We start from the raw sequence: 15,723 nt of genomic DNA on the forward strand, positions 1-15,723 counted from the left end.
CTGATTTGGTTTTCCATAGGTTTACATGGTACTGTAAAATGCATGGAAAACAGCTGCAGATCCGCAGGCTTATTGATAGTTATCACAAACGCGTGATTGCAGTTGCTTTACGGAGAATCACTTTTTCGCACAGGGCCCTGTAGGTTTGGATTTCGTTTACTCTTAATTAGTGTTGAGCGATACCGTCCGATACTTGAAAGTATCGGTATCGGATAGTATCGGCCGATACCCGAAAAATATCGGATATCGCCGATACCGATATCCGATACCAATACAAGTCAATGGGACACCAAGTATCGGAAGGTATCCTGATGGTTCCCAGGGTCTGAAGGAGAGGAAACTCTCCTTCAGGCCCTGGGATCCATATTAATGTGTAAAATAAAGAATTAAAATAAAAAATATTGATATATTCACCTCTCCGGCGGCCCCTGGACATCACGCTGGTAACCGGCAGGCTTCTTTGTTTAAAATGCGCGCGTTTAGGACCTGAGGAATGACGTCGCGGCTTCTGATTGGTCGTGTGCCGCCCATGTGACCGCCACGCGACCAATCAGAAGCCGCGACGTCATTCTCATTCACTAAACTCCTAATTCTAGGAATTTAGGACCTGCGAATGACGTCACGGCTTCTGATTGGTCGCGTGGCGGTCACATGGGCGGCACGCGACCAATCAGAAGCCGCGACGTCATTCCTCAGGTCCTAAACGCGCGCATTTTAAACAAAGAAGCCTGCCGGTTACCAGCGTGATGTCCAAGGGCCGCCGGAGAGGTGAATATATCAATATTTTTTATTTAAATTCTTTATTTTACACATCCCTATGGATCCGATACCGATACCCGATACCACAAAAGTATCGGATCTCGGTATCGGAATTCCGATACTGCAAGTATCGGCCGATACCCGATACTTGCGGTATCGGAATCCTCAACACTACTCTTAATAATAAAGACCTTCATTTATAAACTGCATTTTGTGTTTACTTGTGTAATCTTTGTCTAATATTTATATTTGTTTGGTGATCTGAAACATTTAAGTGTGACAAACTTACAAAAGAATAGGAAATCAGGAAGGGGCAAACACTTTTTCACACAACTGTATGTATGTAATGCAGTGTAGTTGTGCAGTCTGCAAGAAAAGCTGCACTAACAAGTGCAAGAGAAGAACCTCTCATACATATACATTAGTCAGTGCCATAAAATCATGTCCCCAACACATCTGATAAAATATAAAGTAGAAAATTGCTTCAAAGAAACAAAATCACATATATTGTTATTTACTTTGCAAAGTGTTATTTTTATGGAAATTACGGTATCTAAATAAGAATAAAAGAACAAGCAAAACAAACAATCAGTGCATATAAAGGGAACTTTTCATTGCCAAAAATGCTTTTTTTCTGCAGATATAATTGCAGGTAAATAAGATTTAAATTGTGTCTACTAGGCTTGCTGGAAGTGAACCACATCCCGTCAATCCATGTGCCAGGGAGTGATTAGAGCGAACTCCCAGGATAGTGAACAGTGACTGTAACCGCTTCCTGCACCCACCCAATTACTGAAAGCGAGTGTCTACAGGGACAATATAATTTAATTTTCTTCCTGTAGCCGTTGCTTCATTAAGGCAGCAAGATATGATTTAAATGCTAATTACTTACAGATTAGCACCATATCTGCAAGTAAATATTTTCTGGAGGTGACGGGATCCCTTTATGTGTGTGAAATGGAAAGTTTTTGTGATAATTGCTTCATGAAAAGTGCATCTCTATACTGCTGACCATAATGCACTACAATTTTTTGGGGGGAGGCATTACTCTCAAATTGTGAAAGTGGCATGACACTTGTCTACTCTCTACAGCTCTTTTGTTACAATGGCAGTCCAGCAATGTGATGATACACTGCCTGTGTTAGATGTGGACAAGGTGAATTTCATACACACACGATGCTGCAAATGGATATTGGCCTCAATATTTCTTGGAGGCACGGCCATCAGTCTCACAGCCGGACTATTAATAAGTAAGTGTGCATATTTATTTTTCTTATCTAAACACTAATACTCTATTTAAAAGAGGTCTAATAAATGACAGTATTCACTGGGGGGAATCCCTGCTAGTTCTTGGTTAAATGGAACATGTCATGTTGAAAATGGTATCTTTTCTGTATGCATATGAGTCCAGGGGGAAGTCCTATTCATACAAACACCAGAGATTTCAATGAGCAAAATACAATTTACACTGAACTTTTTTTTAACAAAACCATATCTCATTCTGCTCAGCTTCTCTATGCCAATCTGTTCACAGATCAGAAGGCATATACGGTACATCATGAAGGTTTCTCTTTAAATGCATGGCTACAGATATTTCCCACTCTGGCTCCCCACTCAAATTGTTTGCCCCTACATACTGCTCAATATAAATGCTACTGAAGTAATACTATCAACTATTCTATGCAACAAACAAATGAATTCCGTTTTGATCAGAATAAATAATTATAGAAGACCTTTCACTGGATTTTATTATTTAAATATGATCTTAATATTTTAAATTAAATCTGAATATTTTATCCAATTGCCACAGTTTCAATGATTCTGGAACAGGTTTTCTCCTTTTTCTGTGCCCTTCCATTCCAAAGTTATGCCCCCTGATTATTGTTTTCAAATAATTGTTTTAAAAATAATATACCACAGAACCTCTCTGTGGTCGTTTACTTTTGCTCTTCTATGATGCCGGCCAATCAAATAGGGGCAAGTCGTAGAAGAAAATTGATCTTGAATCAGCGATACAGTGCCAATCAGAGGGGGTATTCAGTGTAAAGAGAATCTGTCACCACATTTGACCTATCTAAACTGTTAATATGGGAGGAACACTGAAGAGGAGCGTCAGAAGTCGGAATATGCAGGCTCAGGATTTCCGGACGCGCACCTGACGTCACAGGGACAGAGTGACGATGAGAGAGGAGAAAGATAGGATAATGAAGAGACAGCATTATATTTCAGGCAACAACCTCACCATAGCCTGGGAGAACTCCTTTTCATAAAGGGATAAAAGCTGGCATCTGATATGAGACATTCAGCATTCTATAACCTGTATGCACATATTAATAGGTTAGGCTAGCTTCACACTAGCTTTCGGAAGGGCTGCAGATGAAAGCCTTCTTCCTCCGTGAAGCCCCGTTCACTGCCGTGCCTCTTCCTTCAGCCCCGCCTACGTCTGCATCTGTCCTGCATACCCTATCTTTAATATTGGGTATGCAGGCCATGCGGATGTATGCAGATGCCTCCGCATGCGTCGTTTTGAAGCCGCACCAACCACAACAAAATCCAACATGTTGCGTTTGACGCAGGTCAGCGCAGTGTCAAGACAACGCATGCATAGGCATCCGCATACATCTGCATGGCCTGCGTACCCAATGTTAAAGATAGGTATGCAGGACGCATGTAGACATAGGCGGAGCTGAAGGAAGAGGCTCGGCAGTGGGCGGGGCTTCACAGAGGAAGAAGGCTTTCCTCCGCAGCCCTGCCAAACGCTAGTGTGAAACTAGCCTTAGATAGCTCAAATGTGCTGACATATTCCCTTTAAAATTAAAAAAAATAAGTGAGGGTATGTGCACACAATCAGGAATTGCTCAGGATTTGACGCAGGTGGTATCTGTACCAAACCTGCATGTGAGGTCACTGGCAGGTCAACTGTATTTTTGATGCGTTTATTACATGCGCTTTTGATGAGTTTTTTTTCGCATGAGTTTTTGATGCATTTTTTCATTGCATGCGTTTTTTTGTCACTTGAAATAAAGCTAATTGAAAGTTGGTTTCTGGGAAGGGAAAAAAATGTTCTGATTGCAGATATATTTGCAAATATATTGAGGTATGTGCACACGGTCAGTAAATGCTGCGGGTTGGATTTATAAAAAAAAAAAGCGTGTCTTCTGGTCGGTGTCCGTGTCTATTTGCTGTACTGGGACAGCGCGGAATAGTATAGTAGACTTCACTATTCCATCCAATAGTATATTAAGCCCTGTTCATACTGAGCTTCTGCAGTGCGTCCGGGGGCTCTGCCTGAATCCCCCTAAAATAGGATTCACATTAATCCCTGACGGGCCACGGACTGCATTGACATGAGCAGAAGTCAAATGAATTTGTTTTTTTTTCTGAAATTGACTGATTTATTTTCTTCGGGTATGTGCACACGGTCAGGAATTGGCAGCGCTTTGGATGTAGCACATGTCCGCTGCCTACTATTGAACGCAGGTGACTCCTCTGTGGTCACGGAACCGTGTGGATTCACTGCGTCCAATACAGTGTACGGGTGATATTTATCTCACGTCTCCGCAAGAGAAATAGACATGCTGCAATCTGGAAAGACGTGACACATGTCTGTCTCTGCGGGTGAGCCGCGGGTGTCTATGGATGCATAGTGGGCATGGGGGTTTCTTGAGATCCCATCCACTACTGTATGCTGTAACATCTGGACGCTGCACAAGTACGCAACGTCCAACCTGCATAGTTTACTGACCGTGTGCACCTACCCTCAGAGTCTGTTTCTGTTTTTTCATCCAAAAGTGTCCACTTTTCTGTGGCTGTTTGGACAGACGGACACGTTCAGAGAAAAAACATCACCTGTGGAATTCACGTGAACTCCATTCCTGTCATTGCAATCTATGGCTCTATAGGGAATTCAGGCAGAACCCAGATGGTGCAGTAAAGAAAGACAGTGTGAACATGCACTAATGTAAAACACAGGCCTTAGACATAAACTGCTGATCCCTATTATAGTGACACTTGAATTACAGAACTATATATGCAGCACATATACACAGATATGCACTATACATGTACACATATTATATATACTTTATAAATATAAAAACATACACTACATATTCTATATACAGTATACAGACATACAGTGTGTACAAGGACAAATATGAGGTGTATATACAGAGAAACATTCAGTTTATATACAGTATATACAGTATGCTCATATATATACACTTTATACATATTTCACAATATGCTGCACACATGCAGTATAACATAATATACACAGACACACATACTATATACTGTATGTACATGCATATATATATATATATATATATATATATATATATATACACACACACACACACAAATGCACCACAGATATACACAATCATACTATATACTTTATATGCACACACATACTATATACACATATACAGACACACACTGTATACTACCCATGTACACACACAGATATATACACTACAGTTCCAAATTTCCTTATTTTTGAAAGAAAAGCAGTTTTTTCCAATGAAGCTAACATTAAATGATTCAGAAATACACTCTACACTTTGTTAATGTAGTAAATGACTATTCTAGCTGCAAACTTCTGGTTTGTAATGCAATATCTTCATAAGTATATAGAGGACCATTTCTAGCAACCATCACTCCAGTGTTCTAATGGTACTTTGTGTTTGCTACCTGTGTAAGAAGGTTAATGGATGGTTAGAATACCCTTGAAAACCCTTGTGCAAGTATGTTAGCACAGCTGAATACAGTTTGGCTGATTAGAGAACCTATAAACCTGACCTTCCTTTGAGCTAGTTGAGAATCTGGAGCATTACATTTGTTGGCTCCATTAAACTCTCAAAATGGTCAGAAAAAAAGAGCTTTCATGTGAAACTCGACAGTCTATTCTTGTTCTTAGAAATGAAGGCTATTCCATGCGAGAAATTACCAAGAAACTGAAGATTTCCTACAACAGTGTGTACTACTCCCTTCAGAGGAGAGCACAAACAGGCTCTAACCAGAGTAGAAAGAGAAGTGGGAGGCCCCGCTGCACAACTGAGCAACAAGAGAAGTACATTAGAGTCTGTAGTTTGAGAAATCGATGCCTCACAGGTCCTCAACTGGCAGCTTCATTAAATAGTACACGCAAAACGCCAGTGTCAATGTCTACAGTGAAGAGGCGACTCTGGGAGGCTGGCCTTCAGGGCAGAGTGGCAAAGAAAAAGCCATATCTGAGACTGGATAATAAAAGGAAAATATTAATATGGGCAAAAGAACACAGACATTGGACAAAGGAAGATTGGAAAAAAGTGTTATGGACAGATGAATCCAAGTTTGATGTGTTTGGATTACACAGAAGAACATTTGTGAGATGCAGAACAGCTGAAGAGATGATGAAAGAGTGTCTGACGCTATCTGTCAAGCATGGTGGAGGTAATGTGATGGTCTGGGGTTGCTTTGGTGCTGGTAAAGTGGGAGCTTTGTACAAGGTAAAAGGGGTTTTGAATAAAGAAGGCTATCACTCCATTTTGCAACGCCATGCCATACCCTGTGGACAGCGCTTGATTGGAGCCAATTTCATCCTACAACAGGACAATGACCCAAAGCACACCTCCAAATTATGCAAGAACTATTTAGGAAAGAAGCAGGCAGCTGATATTCTATCTGTAATGGAGTGGCAAGAGCAGTCACCAGATCTCAACTCCATCGGGCTGTTGTGGGAGCAGCTTGACTGTATGGTATGCAAAATGTGCCCATTAAGCCAAACCAACTTGTGGGAGGGGATTCTGGAAGCATGGGGTGAAATTTCTCCAGATTACCTCAGCAAATTAACTGTTGAATACCAAAGGTCTGCAATGCTGTAATTGTTGCAAAGGGAGCATTCTTTGACAAAAGCAAAGTTTGAAGGAGAAAATTATTATTTCAAATAAAAATATTTTTTTCGAACCTTGTCAATGTCTGGACTAGATTTTCAATTCATTTGGCAACTCATTTGATTAATAAAAGTATGAGTTTTCATGGAAAACACAAAATTGTCTGGATGACCCTAAACTTTGGAACCGTAGTGTATATGTATAATTACCAGGTTCTGATATCACTTGTGCAGATCTCAGGACAATGATGTAGGAACAGCCATGATGAGGAGGTGACACACACACACAGGACTGCAGACATTATCCTGCCCCAGGTCTGACCTCTGCTGTACTGTGCCCTTCCCCTTCACTCTCAACTTCTAACCTGACAATGCAGGGGAGAGAGAGGGGGGATTGGAGGGGTTTGGGAGAGACAATCAAGGACTGCAGAGGATGCACAGCGTTATTCACTGTAAGTAATGCTGTACACTCTCTGGGCACTTCATAAAGGGGCTGCAGACACAGGGGGCCCCCTTTGTGGGTGGGGACCCCAGGCAGCTGCCTTGTCCGCTGACCCTGTTTCCTAGTTACATGCATATTAAGTGTGGGAATGCAGCTTACTACGCATGTGTACTAATTTAAATAATGGTGAATCTTGTGACACAGCCAGAAGTACACGACACAGGAAGTGGAGGAGAGCACAGAGAGAGGTCCCCTCCTTTTTTAATAAATAATAGTTTAAAAAAAAGGTATTGTGGGGTCCCCCTATATTTGTCAACCAGCCAGAGTAAAGCAGACTACTGGGACTAGTATTTCAGGCTGGTAAGGATCCAATATCCATGAACCTTACCAGTCTGATAATACAAGACCATAGCAGTCTGTTTACCTTGGATGGTTAGAAAAAATAAGGGGATCCCCTCCAAAAAAAATAGCTTGGGATCCCCTTATATTTGTCAACCAGACAGAGTAAAGCAGACTACTGGGACTGGTATTTCAGGCTGGTAAGGATCCAATATCCATGAACCTTATCAGCCTGATAATACCAGGCCGCAGCCGTCTGCTTACCTTGGATGGTTAGCAAAAATAGTGGGATCCCCTCAAAAAACAAAATAGCATGGGGTCCCCTTATTTTTGTTAACCAGGAAAGGAGAAAGCAGGCAGCTGTGACTTGGTATTCTCAGGCTGGCAAGGCCCATGGATTATGGCCCTCATCACCCTAAAAAGAGCATCCTGCAGCCGCCCCACAATTGGCACATCCAAAGATGCGCCAATCGTGGCACTTTAATCGGCTCTTTCCACTTGCCCTGTAATGGTGGCAAGTGGGGTAATATTTGTGGGGTTGATGTCACCTTTGTACTGTCAGGTGACATCAAGCCCACGGCTTAGCAATGGAGAGGTGTCTATAAGACCCCTATCCATTACTAATCCTATAGTTGTATGGTAAATAAAGATGCAGCCAGAATAAAGTCTTTTAATTGAAATAATGACACAGACTCCTTTAATAGATCTTAATTAAACCATACTTACTGCATCGCCTCTTCCATCAATGCACTCGTTCTCCTGTAAGAGAATTAAAATAAAAAAGCAACAATATCCTTACATGTATGCCGAGAAGATATACATACTCTCCCACGACCAGTCCAGCTCTGCTACATTTGGATGCCTTTGGCTAAACGGTGGCATTATGCCACTATTCAGCCAGACATCCAGACACAGTGGAGCTTGAAGATGATCACCGAAGATGTCCCCGGCGGTCACGGGCACTGCAGTTCTCACGATCAGCCCAGCAGATCGCAAGAACTGCAGTGTAGTTGTACTTTTGGCTGAGACAAGGTACACCTTTATTTAAATTAGTACACATGTGTAGTAAGCTGCATTCCTGCACTTAATACGCATGTGACTAGGAAGATAATGCGGTTTTACTGCATCTAATGATAGTGAATGGGTAATTTATGCAGCGGAGACAGAGCATCTCCGCTACATAAATTGACATGCTGCGGTCTGGAAATCCCATCCACTATGTTGAAACATCTAGCCGCTGCGGGTTGGACGCTGCGGATCATTTAGAAACAACAATACTAATGTTTTAACTCAGGATTCAGGAAGAGTTCAGAAATCAATATTTTGTGGAATAACCATGATTTTTAATCACAGCTTTCATGTGTCTTGGCATGCTTTCCACCAGTCTTTCACACTGCTTCTGGCACAATAATTTAAGCAGTTCTTTAATGACTTGTGACTATCCATCATCCTCTTGATTACATTCCAGAAGTTTTCAATGGGGTTCAGGTCTGGAGATTGGGCTGCCCATGACAGGGATTTGATGTGGTGGTCTCTTAATTTTTGCCAGAGCTGTAGTGTCAGTGTACAGTTAATACAGGGATCATCAGTTACATTATACACAGGAGCACTGACTCACCGGTGATGTCTCTAATTGAAGTCCTTCATCTTCATCCAGCACACATCGCCATCACTTTTTCCAGCCAGTACTTGTTTCTGCAGAAAATAACACAGCTATCTAGAGCACATTCCCAAATTTTTCCCCAACCTCTACACTACGCCAGATGAAGAAAAAAAAGCAACAGTGTCACCCTGCACAATACCAGGAACTCTCCCCTGCACTGAAAATAGTATCCTCAAAAATAAAATATATCACAGCAGTAATAATTTCCTATAATTAGCCCCTACAGTAATAATGTCCTACATCCTGCTCCCATATGTACTCCATTCTGAACCCGACGTGTCTTATTACTGGCCCTATGCCTTACCATCCTGGCCCCATGTCTCTCCATTGTGGCCCCCATATCTCCCCATACTGCCCCATGTCTCTCCATTTTGCTCTCATGTCTATCCATTCTGTCCCCATGTTTTTCCATCCTGTCTCCATGTCTTTCCATCCTGTCCCCATGTCTCTCCATCCTGTCACAATGTCTCTCCATCCTGGCCCCATATCTCTCTATCCTGCCCCCATGTCTCTCCATACTTCCCCGTGTTTCTCCACAGTGTCCCTATATCTCTCCACAGTGCCCCCACGTCTCTCAATACTGCCCCATGTCTCTCCACACTGCCCCCATGTCCCTCCACACTGACCCCATGTCTCTCCACACTGACCCCATGTCTCTCCATACTGCCCCATGTCTCTCCATCCTGGCCCCATGTCTCTCCACACTGCCCCCATGTCTCTCCATCCTGCCCTCATGTCTCTTCACACTGCCCCATGTCTCTCCATCCTGCTCCCATGACTCTCCATACTGCCCCCGCACCTCTTCACACTGCCCCCATATCTTTTCACACTGCCCCATGTCGCTTCATTCTGCCCCCATGTCTTTCCATACTGCCCCATGTCTCTCCACATTGCCATATGTCTCTCCACAGTGTCCCCATGTCTATCCAGTGTCCCCATGTCACTTCATCAAGACCCCATGTCTCTCCATATTGCCTCCTTGTCTCTCCATACTGCCCCATGACTCTTCACACTGCCCCTTGTCTCTTCATTCTGCACCCATGTCTCTCCATACTGCCCTATGTCACTCTACACTGCCCCATGTCTCTCCATATTGCCCCATGTCTCTCCAGTGTCCCCATGTCTCTTCACAGTGTCCCCATGTCTCTCCATACTGCCCCCATGTTTCTCCACACTGCCCCCATGTCTCTCCATAGTTGCGCTTTACAAAATAAAGTTTCTCCTTACGTGGCCGAGATCCAGTGGTGTCCTCTCTTCTTGATTCAAGTGAGGTGCAGACGTTCCGGCATACAGCAGTGATGTCATACGTAAGCGACATGCGGGCTAATGTCAGCTGCTGGCCTGTGATTGGCTAGTGGCTGTTAACTGTTGCCGTGCGGGAAGCCTTCCCACACGGCAATATAGATTTTAACTATAGGACGCACGTTCAGTTAGTGAACAGGCAGAAACCTGCCACTGATGCCTGGGCCGAGCCCCCTATGCTCACCGGGCCCCATACGCCAGTAAGGTCAGTAATGCCCTGATGGCGGCCCTGAGTAGTAGCATTTTATATGAAATAATCTAGTGGTAATACAGATGTGGACAAAATTGCTGGTACGCAGCTGTTAAAGTAGGAAAAGACTGCATGTTTCATGTTTTTCCGCAGATGTTCAATAAGATTTAGATCAGGGCTCTTAGAAGCCACTTCAGAAGAGTCCAATGCTTTGCTCTTAGCCATTGTTGGATGTTTTCAGCCATGTGTTTTGGACCATTATCCTGTTGGAGGAGCCATAACCTGTGAATCACACCAAGGTTTCTGATACTGGGCTGTACATTTGACTTTGAATGCATTGATAGACTTGAGATTTTATTGTGTTGCATGTACGCCACTCAGCATATGAAGACAAAACATAAGTTATTTTTGGAATCCTGGCCAAATCTTACTCAGGGCAACGATTAATTGTAATTCATCACAGTAGAGGGGAGGTAACAGTGTACAGGCACACAGCTATGATACAGTTCTGAGCTAAAGTTAATCACAGGGTTTTATTCAAGCTTCTTTTCATCACACAGAATCACTTCTCTTCATGTAATGTTTCATCAGCACATACAGCTCTGGCAAAAATTAAGAGACCACCACATCAAAGCTCTGTCATGGGCAGCCCAATCTCCAGACATGAACCCCATTGAAAACCTCTGGAATGTAATCAAGAGGATGATGGATAGTCAAAAGCCATCAAACAAAGTAGAACTGCTTACATTTTTGTGCCAGAAGCAGTGTGAAAGACATGCCAAGACACATGAAAGCTGTGATTAAAAGTCATGGTTATTCCACAAATTATTGATTTCTGAACTCTGAATTAGTATTGTTATTTCCAAATGATTATGAACTTGTTTTCTTTTCACTATTTGAGGTCTGAAGGCACTGTCTTCTTTTTAATTTTGGCCATTTCTACTTTTCAGGAAAAAAAATACAAAATGTATTGCTCGGAAATTGGAAAACATATTGATAGAAGTTTATAGACTAAAAGAACAATTTACATTTTACTCAAAAATATACCTATAAAGAGAAAAATCAGAGAAACTGAAAATTTTGCAGTGGTCTCTTAATTTTTGCCAGTGCTGTATGAAAATCTCTTTCCAGATAACTTCTCTTCACACACAGTGTCTTAACCTAACCAGAACTGTACTTAGCTGATGCAGTGAGGGGGAAAGGGGATGAGTCTGGTGCTGTAGCTCTATAACGTTTATCTTGAGGTAATAAAGATGTTCCTGGCTGTCCTGACTGATTCTATGATTACAGCAATCGCTTCCAGGAAGAACTGATCTAAAGAGCTTGTCTGATTTCAGTGTGAGAGGAGACTCTCAAACATGCACCTTAAGTTTTAGTCACACTAAACGACTTACCAATGATCACGACCAGCGATACGACCTGGCCGTGATCGTTGGTAAGTCGTTGTGTGGTCGCTGGGGAGCTGTCACACAGATAGCTCTCTCCAGCGACCAACGATCAGAGGAACAACTTCGGCATCGTTGAAACTGTCTTCAACGATGCCGAAGTCCCCTGCAGCACCCGGGTAACCAGGGTAAACATCGGGTTACTAAGGGCAGGACCGCGCTTATTAACCCCATATTTACCCTGGTTATGGTTACCATTGTAAAAGTAAAAAAAAAAAACACTACATACTCAAATTCTGATGTCTGTCACGTCCCCCGGCGTCCACAGGGTTAAAACTGCTTTCGGCAGGAGCACTGCTAATGTACGCGCTCCGCCCGAGAGCTGCCCTGCACTGACTGTGTCAGCGCCGGCAGTAACAGCGTGTGCTCTGCTTTACACTGATCCAGCGATGACAGCGGGTGATCAGCGACAAAAAAATTGTCCTGATCATTCCCCAACGACCAACGATCTCCCAGCAGGGGCCTGATTGTTGGTCGCTGTCACACATAACGAGATTGTTAGCGGGATCGTCGCTACGTCACCAAAAGCGCGACGTTGCAATGATATCGTTAACGATATTGTTATGTGTGACTCCGGAAGAAGCGAGCAGCGAAACGGCGCCCGTCGGGTGGGAGGGAAGGACACCGGATGCAGGATACTCTTGCGGTAAGCCCTCCCACACTTTCACCTACCAACTGGCATCACTCTTATTAATCATTCGGCCTATGACTATTGTATTTGCCGTATTATACTGTCATTTTGGCATTCAAGATTGCAGCATTTGCACATTGCTTTTTATGGTACAATATCCTTTTGTGGTATCCTCTTTACACATATGGCCATACCATGGGCACTAATTGTTATTTTTTGACTAATTGCCTGTTATACTAGATTGTCATCCCTTGCACCTGTAGCTGCAGCATTTGTACTTTTTTCGGTATTATACTATCATGGCCTGCCAGTGTCACACTGCACATTGACACTGTGTATATATATGTTTGGTTACTATACTCTGGTCCCTTATTGTTAGGTTGGGGAGACTGAGCTTCCGCTTACTTGTATACATGTATATCAATCACTTGCAGTTAGATTTATTTTCCTAGTTATTACCATATATATATTTATTCCGCTATATACTGTTAGGGAATCTAACATTTTGTATGGTACATATATACTTACTTGTTGCGTCTGTGATGTTGTTGGTCCTTCCCTATGGAGGTTTTTTTAGCCCTGTCACTGATCAGGTGTTTTAACCAATTTTGTAATAAAGATATAACTTTTTATAAATTTAACCTTTTGCCTTATCACTTGTTGTCTGTGGGCTATTATACCATCATGGATTTTGTTGTTCAGATTTATGACACCTTGAGCCAGATGCAGCAAAGCTGCCCCAAAACATAACCAATCCTCCTCCATGCTCCACAGTAGCTACAATGTTCTTTTTATCTGTATGCTCCATTTTTCTGTCTGTGAACATAGAGCTAATGTGACTTACCAAAAGCTTCGGTTTTGTCTCATCTGTCCTTAGGACATTCCCCTAGGAGCTTTGTGGCTTGTCAATATACATTTTGGCAAATTCCAGTGTCGCTTTTTATGATTCGCTTTCAACAGTGGTTTCCTCCTTGGTTATCTTACATGAAGTCCACTTTGGTCAAGACTGCGAAGGATGGTGCAATCTTATGCTGATGTAAGACGGGTGGCACGGTGGCTCAGTGGTTAGCACTGCAGCCTTGCAGCTGCTGGAGTCTTGGGTTCTAATCCCACCAAGGACACCATCTGCAAGGAGTTTGTATGTTCTCTCCGTGTTTGCGTGGGTTTCCTCCGGGTACTCCAGTTTCCTCCCACATTCCAAAGACATACTGATAGGGAATTTAGATTGTGAGCCCCATCGGGGACAGCAATGATAATGTGTGCAAACTGTAAATCGCTGCGGAATATGCTAGCGCTATATAAAAATAAAGATTATTATTATGTATATTGAACTTGGAGTTCACCTTTAACCCCTTTACGACCAAATGTCATCTCCCTACATTTGATGCAGACTGTTTCCCTGCACATGACAGCTGATACACCCGCAGCTGTTAACACGTTAAATCTCTGACAGTGGCATGTAACTTGCGCAATCTGGAAGCACATCATAAGACAAGCACATCGGCACCCCCGTCACGTAATCGCAGGGCACCAATAGGTTGTCATGGCAGAAGACCCACATGCCTTTCATTGTAAATCTCCAATGAAGGACAGCATTCATAGGAGATCAAGATTTATGCTACGCATAGCAGGGCTGAAGTCCTACTATGTGTAACACAGGCAATCATACGATCGCAGCTTCAAGTCTCCTAAGGGGACTATTGAAGAAAGTAAAAATGCCACCCCCTTTTGACCCATGCAAAATAAAACAATAAAAAAAAACACATATTTGGTATCGCTAACTTCAGAAATGTCCAATCTATCAAAATATAAAGTAAATTTTTCAGATCGGTAAACGGCGCAATAAGAAAAAAGCAAAATACCAGAATTCCTTTTTTTAGTTGCCGCACCATTGCAATAAAATGCGATAAAAACATTGTATCCTCCCCAAAATGGTATCAATAAAAGCGTCAGCTCAGGTCTCAAAAAATAAGCCCAGCCCTACATCCCAAAAACTGGATTTTTTTTCACTACTTAAATAAAAAAGAACCTACGCATTTTTGGTATCTGCTTACTTGTACTGACCTGGGGAATCTTGTTGGCAAATTAGTATTAGCATTTAGTGAACATGGGAAACACTTTTTTTGCAATTTCACAACACTTGGAATTTTTTTCCCATTTTCCAGTACACTATATGGTAAAGTCAATGGTGTTGTTTAAAAGTACAACATATCCCACAGTAAACAAGCCTTCATACGGCCATATTGATGGAAAAATAACAAAGTTATGGCTCTGGGAGGAAGGGGAGCGAAAAATGAAAACAGAAAATCACAAGGTTGTAAAAGGGTTAGGCTAGGTTCACATTGCGTTAGCAGCAGCCCGTTCAGCACATACGCTAATGGGCTGCTGCTAGCGCAAGTGCCTGCGCTACATCACGCTAGTGCAGATGGAGCATCTGCTACCTCCATCTGCGCTAGCAGTGACGGACCCGGAAACGCTGCAGCCAGCGTCTCGGGTCCGTCACTCAAATGACGGCACATCGCTAGCGCACGCCCATTGTGGGCGTGCGCTAGCGATGCATTCGCCATTGCATTCAATGGCGGCGTTACCGGACTACGTTACACCGCGTTATGCCGCGGTGTAACGTAGTCTGTTTAACGTAGTCAATGAACGCAATGTGAACCTAGCCTTAGTCTGTTTGCAGGTTGTTCTGAGCTCTTTTTTAATATTTGTATCATTCAGCTGTTCAATTTGACATCAATTTTCCACTTCGGACCACATGAGAGTTTGGCTACGGCCCTATTGACTTTAAACTTTTGAATAACATGCAACTGTAGTAAAAGGAACAAAAAGCTATATGGAGATGGTCTTATAGCCTTTACCTTAAACATGTTTGTCTATAATTTTATTTAAAATCCCTTTAGACAACTCTCTCCTTAGCTTTCTTTGGTCCATGCTCAGTATGTTTGAGTTAGGCCGGCGTCACACACAGCATATGAAAATACGGTCCGTATATTACGGCCGTAATACGCTGAAAAGTCCCGAAAATAGTGGTCCGTAGCTCCTCCGTAGGCAGGGTGTGTCACCGTTTTTTGCGC

The 15,723-nt window shown here is 42.7% G+C and overlaps 1 protein-coding gene across 1 annotated transcript in view; it reads left to right on the plus strand.

Moving 5' to 3' along the window:
* The first annotated feature begins 1,864 nt into the window (after positions 1-1,864).
* TMPRSS9 (transmembrane serine protease 9) overlaps positions 1,865-15,723 on the plus strand; it is a 229,271-nt gene continuing 215,412 nt past the window's right edge. The window contains exon 1 of the mRNA XM_069740847.1: positions 1,865-2,009. Coding sequence (XP_069596948.1) covers positions 1,865-2,009 — 145 coding nt within the window. The remainder of the gene's footprint in view (positions 2,010-15,723) is intronic.

The sequence above is a fragment of the Ranitomeya imitator genome, chromosome 1 (assembly GCF_032444005.1).
Source record: "Ranitomeya imitator isolate aRanImi1 chromosome 1, aRanImi1.pri, whole genome shotgun sequence".
In the NCBI taxonomy this organism is placed as follows: domain Eukaryota; kingdom Metazoa; phylum Chordata; class Amphibia; order Anura; family Dendrobatidae; genus Ranitomeya; species Ranitomeya imitator.